The sequence below is a fragment of the Symsagittifera roscoffensis genome, chromosome 4, assembly GCF_963678635.1.
Source record: "Symsagittifera roscoffensis chromosome 4, txSymRosc1.1, whole genome shotgun sequence".
Lineage (NCBI taxonomy): Eukaryota > Metazoa > Xenacoelomorpha > Acoela > Convolutidae > Symsagittifera > Symsagittifera roscoffensis.
This window is the reverse complement of record NC_087065.1, coordinates 62793867-62808304: the sequence shown is the minus strand read 5'-3', so window position 1 is coordinate 62808304 and position 14438 is coordinate 62793867. Positions and strand designations below refer to the sequence as shown.

The window sequence follows — 14438 nt, the reverse complement described above, 5'->3', positions numbered from 1 at the left end:
ACAAAACATGCATTCACGAGAAACACCTAAAAGGTGGCAATGTGTCTGCTAACTACTTCACAAAACATGCATTCACGAGAAACACCTAAAAGGTGGCAATGTGTCTGCTAACTACTTCACAAAACATGCATTCACGAGAAACACCTAAAAGGTGGCCATGTGTCTGCTAACTACTTCACAAAACATGCATTCACGAGAAACACCTAAAAGGTGGCATTACGTCTGCCAACTACTTCACAAAACATGCATTCACGAGAAACACCTAAAAGGTGGCAATGTGTCTGCTAACTACTTCATAAAACATGCATTCACGAGAAACACCTAAAAGGTGGCAATGTGTCTGCCAACTACTTCACAAAACATGCATTCACGAGAAACACCTAAAAGATGGCAGTGTGTCTGCTAACTACTTCACAAAACATGCATTCACGTCGTAAAACACCTAAAAGGTGGCATTGTGTCTGCTAACTACTTCACAAAACATGCATTCACGAGAAACACCTAAAAGGTGGCAATGTGTCTGCTAACTACTTCACAAAACATGCATTCACGAGAAACACCTAAAAGGTGGCAATGTGTCTGCTAACTACTTCACAAAACATGCATTCACGAGAAACACCTAAAAGGTGGCAATGTGTCTGCTAACTACTTCACAAAACATGCATTCACGTAAAACACCTAAAAGGTGGCAATGTGTCTGCTAACTACTTCACAAAACATGCATTCACGAGAAACACCTAAAAGGTGGCGATGTGTCTCCTAACTACTTCACAAAACATGCATTCACGAGAAACACCTAAAAGGTGGCAATGTGTCTGCTAACTACTTCACAAAACATGCATTCACGAGAAACACCTAAAAGGTGGCAATGTGTGTGCTAACTACTTCACAAAACATGCATTAACGAGAAACACCTAAAAGGTGGCAATGTGTCTGCTAACTACTTCACAAAACATGCATTCACGAGAAAGACCTAAAAGGTGGCAATGTGTCTGTCAACTACTTCACAAAACATGCATTCACGAGAAACACCTAAAAGGTGGCAATGTGTCTGCTAACTACTTCACAAAACATGCATTCACGTAAAACACCTAAAAGGTGGCAATGTGTCTGCTAACTACTTCACAAAACATGCATTCACGAGAAACACCTAAAAGGTGGCAATGTGTCTGCTAACTACTTCACAAAACATGCATTCACGTAAAACACCTAAAAGGTGGCAATGTGTCTGCTAACTACTTCACAAAACATGCATTCACGAGAAACACCTAAAAGGTGGCAATGTGTCAGCTAACTACTTCACAAAACATGCATTCACGAGAAACACCTAAAAGGTGGCAATGTGTCTGCTAACTACTTCACAAAACATGCATTCACGAGAAAGACCTAAAAGGTGGCAATGTGTCTGTCAACTACTTCACAAAACATGCATTCACGAGAAACACCTAAAAGGTGGCGATGTGTCTCCTAACTACTTCACAAAACATGCATTCACGAGAAACACCTAAAAGGTGGCAATGTGTCTGCTAACTACTTCAAAAAACATGCATTCACGAGAAACACCTAAAAGGTGGCAATGTGTCTGCTAACTATTTCACAAAACATGCATTCACGAGAAACACCTAAAAGGTGGCAGTGTGTCTGCTAACTACTTCACAAAACATGCATTCACGAGAAACACCTAAAAGGTGGCAATGTGTGTGCTAACTACTTCACAAAACATGCATTCACGAGAAACACCTAAAAGGTGGCAATGTGTCTGCTAACTACTTCACAAAACATGCATTCACGAGAAAGACCTAAAAGGTGGCAATGTGTCTGTCAACTACTTCACAAAACATGCATTCACGAGAAACACCTAAAAGGTGGCAATGTGTCTGCTAACTACTTCACAAAACATGCATTCACGTAAAACACCTAAAAGGTGGCAATGTGTCTGCTAACTACTTCACAAAACATGCATTCACGAGAAACACCTAAAAGGTGGCAATGTGTCAGCTAACTACTTCACAAAACATGCATTCACGAGAAACATCTAAAAGGTGGCAATGTGTCTGCTAACTACTTCACAAAACATGCATTCACGAGAAACACCTAAAAGATGGCAATGTGTCTGCTAACTACTTCACAAAACATGCATTCACGAAAAACACCTAAAAGGTGGCAGCAATGTGTCTGCTAACTACAGTGCTGATTTAAATTAACCGGACAAAACGCGTTAAACTTGAAATTTAAAACGCGTTTTTCTCAAATTGGGTTGAGTTTAGGTGAAAACTTATGAAGACAAAACTTGCTTAAAATTTTAGCAGAAATAATATGGTGTAATTTGTTTTGCGAAATTCGGGCCCAAAATTTTACCCCAAAAATGGTTCATTTTGGCTTTTCTTAGTTAATCAAAAATTACGCCGAAAATACTCAGTTGATCACAGACATAATTATATCAAAGTGAGCCCTTTACGTAGCCCAACAAACTTTAACTAGGGTATAATCTCCAAAATATTGTATAAGTTAATTTATGTTTGTTTGATAGAAAAAAAGGTCGTTTTTACTAAATAAAATACCAACTTTTTATTTAAAAACAATTTTCAAACGGTTTGCAATTTTTTTTTGGAGAAAATACAATTCATAAAGTTTGTTGGGCTACATAAGGGGCTCCTTTTGATATAATTATGTCTGTAATCGACTGAGTATTTTCGGTGTTATTTTTGATTAACTAAGAAAAGCCAAAATGACCTAATGTTGGGGTAAAATTTCGGGCCCGAATTTCGTAAAACAAATTACACCATATTAATTCTGCTAAAATTTTGTCTTCATAAGTTTTGAGCTAAACGCAACCCAATTTGAGAAAAACGCGTCAAAAAGCTTCAATCAATCAACTTGCTTGGCTCTTAGACGCAATCCGGACCAGCATCATTCTGATGCTAGGCAATTAAGACGACACGACGTTAAAAAGACATGGTATTAGGACGTAAAATGAGCAGTAAAGAGGTGATATGTAAACCAGCCGAAGTATCAACCAGCCAAAAATAGGTAAGAAACAATTATAAAAGACATGCGAAAGTTATGCAAATTCATTATATGATCTGAATTTTCGACTGGCTCAGATACTCCGGGCAATTTCGGTTGGTTTATATTTTGGCTGGTTTAATTATTCTCGTTAAAACATTCAAAATGAGCAGTTCGAAATTGAGCAGTCTATATTTCTCAGAAACTACATCTGGATAAGAGTGTATAGCCCCGTCTTAAAATCCCATCAAAAACAGTCTTAAAGGTTGGCGCCTTATTTGCTGGGCACCCATTATTCTACTCAATTGTAGGAAACCGTTTTTTGCAAGATAAAACAAGCCTTAAGGTTGTGATAAAATAGTTATTTTGTTTTAGGAGAGACAAGAATACTAATTCACCATATTCATTTGAAGTTCAGAATACTGAAATTCAAGTAGACGACAACAACAGTACTAAGGCAAAAGTTACCGAACTTCGATATCTGTATCAGACTCTCGCAGTGAAGAGCACAACCAAAAAACCTTCTACAGTGCTGACACCACATAGCGAAGACAAAAGCGGCACATATGTACACATCTGATAAGCTCGGCGGCAGGAATCTCAATCAGCAATGCAGTTTCTACTATAGTGGCGCAAATAATAGTCCAATTGCAGTCAGCGATTTCAAAAGCGATCAGAAACGCCGTGAATGGGTTTGAAAACAAGGTTTTGCTAAAAAGACGCAAGATCTTGAATATAGCAAAAGCAAAAAAGATCTGATGACAAAACGTGAGACAGAAAAGCGGGAAACATACAACAGAGGGGATAACACTAGTATTTTTGGACTAAGAGACGATGGTAATACCGATGAGCACTTTTAAACATTCCATGAGGAAACCTTTTAAAGGTGCTAGAGCTCTCTAAAAACAGTTGATGCCTGTACAGACGAAAAAGAAACCTCTATTGCACACCAAGTAGCAACTAGGCATCGAGCCATTAAAAACATAAATTTCAAAATTCCACGAAAGACTAAAAAATCTATGCGGAAAAAAACAAACTAGCGGAGTCTAAAAATGATGAAAAAAGGTAGTTATTTTCTAAGAGTTTGGTCAAAATAAGGAAAAATATTATATACATTTTACAACAGTCCTAATGTCATTAAAATCATTAAATTTTATGTTGAAGGAATTGATCTTTGCAATAACTTAAATGATGTGAAAAGCTGTTTTTGTTGATAAAAAGTTGATTAAGTAGTTCTAACCGTTATCACTAAATGCAATCAAGTAATGCCAACTTATTTATTATGAACCTTGACATAAGATTCTTAAATTCAAACTTCGAACAATTGGAAGCTTTTGTACTAACGGCGGATCATTTTTTGCCAACTGAAACGCGGCACACAGAAAGCGACAAAAATTAAAGCTAGGTAATTAGTGTTTGTAATCAATTCTACACGAGAAATGGAAGCACTCATGTCGGCGTTGTCTTGATACAAAAAAGAAGTGTTTGCTTCAGTTGGTTAAAATGCCCTTCGAAAAAAGTATGCCTATTGAAAGATCTAAAAATATTTTCAAAATCTCGGTTAGTGTTGTATTTATTATACCTACAAATAACGAAATGTCGTTCGAAGAAAAACTTAAGCATATTTTAAGACGAGAAAAAACATGAGATTGGGTTTTTTTTAACTGTGTTGCAATTTCCGTATAATTACTATGCAAAACAAACTAATTGTTCAAAATTACGGGAACATAAAATCTTCAAATGGTTCTGAGATCACTAGAAATTAAGCAACTCGTGTAACTGAAAAAACTTGTTTGGATCCTTGCATAAAAAAACATAAAATTCCCTGTTTATAACATTTTCATGTAGGTATATTTCTGTTTATAAAGAAACATAAAATTCCCTATAGGTTCCTAATTACAACAAACGTCTGATTGTTATCCGATATCATTGAAATGGGACATACAAAAAAAAGTTTCAATGATGAATCTATTTTTCGAGATAAATCATTTCTAAAGTAGCAATATTTGATTTAGGGTCGCACCATAGGGTATTTGATTTTTTGAAAACATTAGATGATGACTTCGAAAACCAGAGAATGAGTTTATTTGCCTCCCAGTACCCAAATGAGCTTCTGAAAACTTTCAGAGTTTAATTTTTAATGTTCTGGATCATTTTGCTCCTCTTAATTGGTTGAAAAGTCAATCAAAAGAGCGGCCAGTTCGGTTTGCCAACGGATTTGTAAATCTTCTAATTACGATAAAAGCAGCTCATAGAAAACGGAAATGCAGCCAAAATCATGCTAACCATTTTTGGGAAAAAAGTCAATAGTCAATAACTAGAGAGTGCAATTAGAAAAAGAAGTGAAACCCACAAAAAAGTTTGTTGGAATAAATTTGAAATGAACTCAGAAAATGTATTGAAGACTCAAAACGAACGTTTGAACTACTAATTGATATAAGGGGTAAAACAATAAATCTAAAAAAAACTCCCCCAATGCAATCGGGTCCTAATCTTTGCGATGATTCAACAGATGCACAAAACTTTTTTCACAACCATAGAAGAAAAAACACTCAAAAAATACAATCCAATCATTGAGACACCAAATTGAGTAAACAATTTTTCGGATGAACAAAAATGAAATAAATTTAGTTAAAGATAAAAAAAACTTGACAGTTTAGATATAAATGATAGTCAGGTGACGATTACATTTGTGTTATAATAGTGAAAGTTTCGTCTGAAGTTGTGGCTTCCTATTTAGCTTTCATAATCAACATTTTTTTGAAAAACGTATTTGTTCAAAATCTTTGCAAATCAAATGTTTTTTTTTCTACATAAAGGAGGATCAAAACAGATAAAAAAAATCATCGATCTTTACCTCTTTTCACTGTTTGGAGTAAAATAAATGAAAAAGCAATGTAAAAAATGTATTTTCTCACAATAAAAAGTAGAACCTCTGATCTGTCCAAAAAAATGCATTTCGTTCTAAACTAAGTAAAATTGATACTGATGCACTAGCGGAAATAAACGAAAGATAAAATTATTTGATAAAAATTATAACTTTCTCTTGAATCTTGAATATAAAAACTACGTTCGTTGCGGGTAACCACAACACACTAGTTTACGAAATTAAAATGTATAGCCTCCCCAAAAATTGCTCAAATTTCAAATTAGCTGAAGCAAAATCTTCGCAACCGCAGATAGCGTGCATATTTGAGTGCAATGATCGATTTTAGGGCCTTTATCAGTTCCTTTATCAGTCACATAAAGTTCGTTAAAATGAGACTTTGAAAACAATAAGTTTTAACATCAATTTTTTTGCACTAAGTACTAATGGGCAAACTAATAGAATACTAACGCAGTAATGTTGTCCCTATTTTTCAGTATGACGTTTCAGTTTATCGGTGCTGTAGTTTTTTGTTTAAAATTTGAAATTTAATTATTTTTTTTCAGAAAACGGCAAGACGTGGTGTGAAGATATTTTCCGGAAAAAAGGATGACCTTTTATGATTATCATATCTACAAGCTTGTGTAATTCACCCTAATTGTTGAAATAAAAAACGCTCTGCTTCTTTTTTGAACGAAATGATTAATTTCCAAAATTCTCAAAAACTAACAAGGAAATCTTGTGCGAAAATACTTGCGGAACCTGTTTGCCAACGAAAAATTGAAAGATTCTCGATACGGTATACAAGATGCTAAGTATACAACAAATTTAAAACTATAGATTCACTGCCCGTTTTAATAGAAATTTTTCTTGAAAGGAAATATCAAGATTTTACAACGAATCCAAAGATTCTTTTTTATTTTAAAATTTTGCACTGGTTAAATGTTTTTATGAATTGTGAAAAAGTTTGCAAAAATTGAACCCATTGGTTGTTTGGGACTGGGCTAATCCAAAGAGTTAGGATTTGTGAGAAAAAAACAATCAGAATTGTTTAATTTTTCGAGATATTACAATTTAAAAAAAAAATCGAAATTTTCTCAGAAATTACAAAAACAGAAAAAAAATAGAACAAAAGATATTTATCGACCAGATTATCGGGCAAACCAAACGTTTAAACATGGACAACCAAGAAGCTATTCGAATCCTATAAATCTACTTCTAAGTGCTCGGACGACTCAAAATTATACCTTAGTCACACTTAAGAAATAGAAAAAACAAAATGAAGATTTTTTTTCAAACTTAATATTTAAAAATCTGTTCACTTTTAAAATAATTTATGACCCTTTAGGGCAGACGCTTGGAGCATCATAGGATTGTGTTGTCTGATCTGTATAAGTCCCAATATCTGGTGGTGTATAACCTTGCTCAACAAATAATTGGAGAAATAAATTCTGTCTTTCTTCTTACACTACTGTGCTTGACCAATACATTTACAATTCTTTTTTCAAATATCTGATTCGAAAACACCAAATTAAACTATAAATTCATGCAGCTCCATCAGAACCCAATCATGACTAATCGTTCATATACATTTTGTATGTATTCAATCATGCTAAATTGAAACAAATTCTGAGTAATTTTAATTGCACTTCAAAAATATGATTATTTTTAGAATTCGAAATTGAATTATTTCAAAAGTTCACATAAAACATTTGACTGGAATTCAATTTAAATTCAAAGGGATAAATTTAAGCAGTTGAAGATAGGATATGCAAGCATACAAATTAGGGTAATTTCGTTATCGATTTAAATGTCATTCCGAGCATCAGAGTTATTCAACGAGAGCATTTCGTGGTATTCTGCATCCCAAGTTCAAAAAACCAAACCTGATTGGTTCAAAATGCGTCGAAAATTTCCTCTGTAATGAACATAGAAAGAAAGCCTTCAAAAATAATGAAGATAATAAGAATAAAATGCACCCAGGTCCAAATACAAAACGAACTTTGTTCATGTGGTCGAAATGAGTCATCCAAAAAAGACGTGAACTTCATTTTTGTGCTGCAGTTGTATGTCGTGCAATGATGACGTGGTCCATGTCGAGTCCTTTTCATGCCCCCACTCCCACCAATTTGTTCACCATTGCTCCCTAAATAAACAACTTTAGAGTCAACAACAGATTCGAGAAGGAACTCCAGTTCCTAATGTTGAACCGGGAGGAGTCCATAATGGCAGAAGGACCGAAACAAAATTATGTTTTAAGATTACCAATCAAGATTTTTTAGCCAAAGTATACAATATATATGATTGAAGATAAGTCCGTTTCGATCTTATTTTGAAGCTGATTGGCTCAAAATTTTTGCGCATTTGGTCCCGTAAAATTATGGTAAGTAATTAATTAAAAGGAGGAAATGTATCAAAAAAATCATTCGAGAGACATGACTAAATTCTTGCGAGAATTTTAAATTCAATTTCGTGGTTTAGCTGCGCTCATCGTAACAGACTTTTGATTGAAATTTGGGACGACATTGAAGTAGCTTACATGCACCACGAATTTCTTTGAGCTATTAGATGCTTGGTAGGTCCCTAGTATCTTCATTAGAGCATAGTTCTAACAGCAATTGAACGACTTAATGAAAGAAGGCCGGCAGAGTTTGAAAAAACTCTTGAATAACTTCAGACAATCTCAACAATACAACAGAAAAGAAACTAATTTAAACCTGATGTAGTTTCTAGAGAAACCATCGACTCATGATATCTCTTTATGGTTACTACCTGTTAGACTCCAACGCCAACTAATTTGTTCGTTATAGCTTGCTAAAACCATCATGAAAACTTTTTGAATAAAGAGTAGAAAATAAGTTTGGCAGTAACTATTATGCAGCTAACAAAAAGACTATCTGATGTCCAAAATTAAACAGAGAGGTGAAGCAAAGCTTCGCGCCACTTGCAATACAACAACAAAATAGCATGGCAAACTAACCGACAGAAAACGAGACCAAAGGCGCAGAAATATAATTTTCAAACATGTCGAAAACTTGATCTATCAAAATTTTCGTATCTGTCCTGATTTTAATTTCAATGAATTTCCTATTTTGACTACCTCAAAGAACATATGGGCTCAAGGGTGGTATTACAGAAAACTTTTTTGATCGTGATTCGTATTCCAAAAAATATATGTCACACTGAAACATACCACCCCTTTCTTACGTTTCACTTCAATTAAACCAATGCTCCACTTATAAGACAGTTAACATATAAATTAGGAGCGTATTTAAACAATTTTTGGGAACCTCAAAAAAGTTCAGGGTTGGTCGAAAAAAAACGAGTATCAGAAAAAGATATCAGAGAGGGACCCTTGGGTGGCAAGGGATGGAAATCTCTGAAAAAGGGGGATGTCACCCCTTCATCCGACTCTGGGCGTTGACTAAGGAATTAAACCAAAACCTGAAACACAAACGTCAAAGTCTGAAAATTTACAACGATCACTCGTACGAATTTCGTACAATCGTCACATAACAACACAAAAATTAACAACTGAATTGAGTACTACGAGCCGACTTGGCGGCATTTTATTTCACACTACCTGTTGTCTTCTCCAACACCAATTAGTTTGTTTGTCATAGCTTCCTAAAACATTTATGAAAATCGAGATGCAATAATGGTAAACAAAAATCCGAACAGGTTTTAACAATGATTTTTTTCTAAACTTACCTGTAAAATCACAAAAAAACACTGCTGATTGAAACTACGGAGGCAAAATAATGAAATTGAAAATTTCAACCGTTTGTTTTTCTCAAAATGGGTTGTAATTTCAGACAGAGGCGAAGTTGCAGCTTCACAAACCAATTACAACCGAAAAAACACACTTTTTTTAAATAATTTGGAAAGTAATCAACTAAAGGCAACCACACAAACTTTGCATGTAATAAATTTGATACTGAGGGGAAGAAGTTTTTATTATTGCACTGTTGTAAGAAACAAATAGCTTTTGTGCTTCAATTGATGATTTAAAAAAACATCAACTGTGTTATCTCATTACACATCAAATATCGAAGCTTATGGTAATATTGTGCCAATGCAGCCTTCTGATTTAGACAACCCAAGTGTCGCTTTTGAGCCAGCAAAAGTAGCACTTTTGAGCCACGAAAAACGGCACGTTTATTTGCGATTAAGGTCAAAACAAAAATTTCATCATTCCAATACACAATGCCCCGCATGTGTAAAAGAAAACGATTAAGAAAAAGCTGTATCAAAAAGAACCTTTTATATAGCCCTGTATTTATTGAACTGATTTTTTTAAAAAAGTGGATGAACATTATTAACGAAGGAAAACTTCTAACAAGGAGGAACCCTTAAAAAATTAAGCAAAAAAAACAATCCAATCCATAGTTCCTTCCTGTCCTTTTCAGTGTCCCAGTGAGAACAAATATGGAGCAGCTCAAAATGAAGCAATGTCATCTAAAATAGCCTCGAACGGTCTTTTTTCTCTCTTTCGTTTTTCCGTTTGCTAAAAAATATGACACATGAGAATCAAAACTTTTTTCAATTTGTCATTTATATCAAACTTTTAGGTTTTTTATTAGACTAGTTATGAGCTCTGTACAAGGTCAAAAAATCCAATAGGGGGATATCCAACATTGATATAACGCTTCCATTGTCTTGTAGTATAAAACAGACATCGACAGCTCAAAACATTAAAACAGGATCAGCGATGAATCACAATTTTCTCCTTAATCTATCAGCTGCATATCAAAGAAACAAACTTAAAAGATTGGCTTCAGCATAAATATTGATGCGATTAATAGTACGCTTATACGATACCTATAGTGTATTCTACACAGAATTGCCGAAAAATGATTGGTAACATAGGGATGAAGACGGAGATAACACAGGTATAACATAGGGAAGATTGGTAACATAAGGAGGAATCTTGGCAAAAAAAACATACAAAATTTGACCTTCATTATGACAGTTAAAAAATCATGTTGAACTTTTAATGTTAAACAACTATTTTATGGAATTTCTGAAAATGTTGATCAACAATTAAGATGATAATTTGAATGCTGAACCTGAAACAAGCTTTTCGAACCCCAGCACATCTCAAAAAACTCAAAAAAGTAAGGCAAAACCAATTATTTGCTCATGTCCGAAAACGTGTTACTAAATTACAAAAGATTTGTTTGCTACGTACTCATCTACAAATGTAGCAACTTTAAGCTTCGGTTTAGTTTTATTGCTGCGTCGACCAGATGAGTTTAGGGAGAGCTGCATTGGCAATTTTTTGGAGATTCTGTTTAAAAAAACGATACGTAAATTTTTTTTATACAACTTTGAAAAGTAATGCTACGAATGCCATTGCAAGGAACAATGCAAATTTTGACGAAAACTAGCTGATACCAAAACTCTGATACTCGAGCATATGAAAAAAAAGTTTTATCAAGTTTGTTTCATCCTACTTTTAAAAAACACGTTCATAATTTCTCTCAAAATTTTTTGCAGACTAACAAAAAGTGCCAGTTTAGAAATCTAATAATTCATAACTAAGGCATTATTAGGTATTAATATCGAACAGTACCAAGTTTTAAATTTCAGATTTCGGAGAAAAAACACTATTTTATTCTTTTCTTAAAAAACCAAATAGAAAAACTGTGTCATTAGTTAATTTTTCATGCGACTGGTAATTTTGAAATTGAAATCCGCTTTCGAAAATAAACGTCATTCACGGAACTCAAAATGTTTCGCACCAATTGCACTGTTATTACTTTAAATGGTAACTCGCCTTTCTTTGGGAAACAAAAATGAAATGAACTTTGAAAATGAAACATAGACACCTGACAGTTGGATAAGTGTCAATAAACTCAAGAAGAACAAAAAAGACTAATTTCTTGAAAAAAAAATTCAATTTTTAGGTTTCAAATTTATCAAAAAAAGTATCAATTCTCAAAATCAAATTTACTTGTTGCAGCTAGAGAACTTTTGTTTCACGTTTTTGTACTGTTTGCACTTTTGTGACTTGAGAGCGGCATTTGAAAGCGGATTTGTCCTCAAAAACATCGAGACGAGAAGAAAACTAAAAAGAACTATTACGACCTTACGACCTGTAAAAAATTCATTACGCTAAGTTACACGGTTTTAAATGTGAAATGCGAAAAATGAATTGTGAGCGGAACTAGGTTCAAGATTTTTCGTAAAAAAACACATGAGCTAAGTAAAAGATAAATCACTTTAATCGTTAGCACGTACAAATAGGTGACAGACACAATATTGTTGGTAAACGAGGAGAAAACATATTTTTCTGTTTTATGTTTCGACTTTCACAGAAAAATTTATTGTGCTCGCTGAATTTCGAGAACCTTTTATTATTGGCTGAAAAAAACTAGCCAAATTTGAGATCGATGGGTCAGTAAATTCTTTTGTTCCACTGCCAAATCAATTAATTACGCAGAGGCGACGCTGCACTTCGCAAACACTAGCGAGAACACGACAAAAATTAGCGCATTAACCACTGAGCCACAAAAGCAAAATAGCCTGAAATAAAGCAGAGAACAGATGCCATGAATTTTCCAATGCTATAGATTGTGATTATAGCAAAAGTGCCACCAAAAAATGAACAATTTGCCGCAAAATAATGAACACCTATATTTGCGAGTTAGGTTAAAAAAAAACGGTTCGTACTATAAAACTAACGCTCGCAAATTCGCTAGTGTAAAAATCCGCATTGAGTTTTTTTTGCGTCATTTGAACTTTTGATATGGAGAGCGTCACATGAAAAATCAAAGCACCGAATTTTAAAACTAATCTAGAAATTTTTTCGTAAAAAATCGACAGTATAACCTACTAAATTCATATGCCTTCAAAAGTCACATCTTATCTATTTTAAACGATCAGTGGATTCCTGTCCAAATGTTTTTTAAACAACCAACCGGGAGGCTTTATTCAATGTTAATTTTTTAAGTTTGAGCTAGAGCTCATTTAATCATGATGAGCGCATTGAGATAGGCAGTAGCGGATTTAGGGGGGACGTTCTCTTCTCAGGGAAATGACCCTCGGCCGACCCAAAGTGTCCTCTGTTAGAACTATTTTGAAATATCCAGTTTTGGCTGACTGATCTTACAACTTTTCAAAAGCACCTTTGGCGCCAGTATATACTAATTTATAAGGGAAAGCATGCGCCGCAAAAAGAAATTTTTTGGTTGAAGTTTTTCCAAAAAAATTCCCTAAAAACGCCTTTTCTGTTCGGACCCGTTTTTTGCTAAAATTCGCCTGCGGCGCAGAACATTCAGTCAAAATATGATCTTTATAGTGATTTGGGATAGCTCATAAGAGTAATTTGCTGAACCTAAAAAAAGGTCGACAAAATTTTTTTATTTTTTTTTTGAAAATCCATTTCTTCCCTCGAGAAAACCCTAGACTCTCCTGAAGATAGTGCCAGACTCTTTTCCACTTCCTTCCCCACATTTTAAATTTTAATTTTTCTTTGTATTACGTGTGATTAGGGCTAAACGCCTGATATTACGATGTAAGGTATGAAGAACAAATCTGTTCATAAAAATTAGTTTGTTCACCATGCAAAAATTCATTACGTTCGTTGAAACTTAAATGTGGGGCGGAAAATGGAAAAGAACTTCCCAGGGCTATCTTGCAAGCGCTGACCTTGTAAATTGGAAACGCACATGAGACTTGAACCCGCAATCGTATGATTGTTGGGCACCAACACTACCGGATACGCCGATATATCTCTTTTGGCTGAGGTACTGAAACTGGCGCCACAAAAACTGGTAACAAGTGACAATTGGGAATAAGCCAAAATTGAGAAAGACACACCCTAAGAACTTGAGTTAAAATGCAGACAGCACTTGCCTCGCCGCTGTCGAGAAAGTAAAACTGTCGTCGAGCAATTGTTAATTCCGAGATATTTATACAGTAACTTAATCTTGCAAAGTTAGCATCAAGAGTGGTTAGAAACAATATCCAAGGGTGACAGACAGATCCAAGGACAAAAACCTGCTAATCAATTAGTCTAGCACCAATAGTGAACATTTGATTGACAGCTTTGGAAATGAACTAAATTACTCAATACGACACTTCTCCTTCGATAATGAAAACTTTAGTTAAGTAGAATAATTTCGCAGGTTTACTTTAATGACTGAAATAGATGGTTAGAAAAATAGATGGTTGATTGATTGCAGATAGTTGAAAAGAATTACTAGCTCCATGTTACAGTATACAACTCAGACTTTATAATAACGACTTTTTGTTAATAACTAAAGGATCACTGATAGTGATAACGATTGAGTTTTAAGCCAGTAGTGACTCACCCTCTCCCTGGGTTTGAACAGTTTAACAAAGTTTGAAGTTTAAAGGATTCGACGATCAATTTTTTCCTTCCTTGTTCTGATTGATAAAGTCGATCATTACGCCCCCCATTTTGGTGACCGCCGTTCTTTTCCGCCCACTTCTTCTAGACGTTGTGGATGATGTCTCGTCTTGGCTATCCCCCTGGCTACTGTAAGAGACCAGCCGAGCTTTCCTGGATGAGGCTCCCTTTTTCTTGCCGGTGGTTTTC

General features: G+C 34.6%; 1 protein-coding gene across 7 annotated transcripts in view; it reads right to left on the bottom strand.

The window, feature by feature from the left end:
- Nucleotides 1-7307: 7307 nt before the first annotated feature.
- Nucleotides 7308-14438, bottom strand: part of LOC134844594 (myoferlin-like) — a 64780-nt gene continuing 57649 nt past the window's right edge. For 6 of the 7 annotated variants that reach the window (XM_063861347.1, XM_063861345.1, XM_063861348.1 and 3 more), the window contains one exon: nucleotides 7308-8018. Coding sequence is in view for 6 of the 7 variants with exons in the window: in XM_063861345.1 (XP_063717415.1) it covers nucleotides 7980-8018 (39 nt within the window). In the remaining variant the exon portion in view is untranslated. Of the gene's footprint in view, nucleotides 8019-8644; nucleotides 8687-14438 lie in introns of all 7 variants that reach the window. The other variant, XM_063861346.1, reaches the window with a different exon arrangement.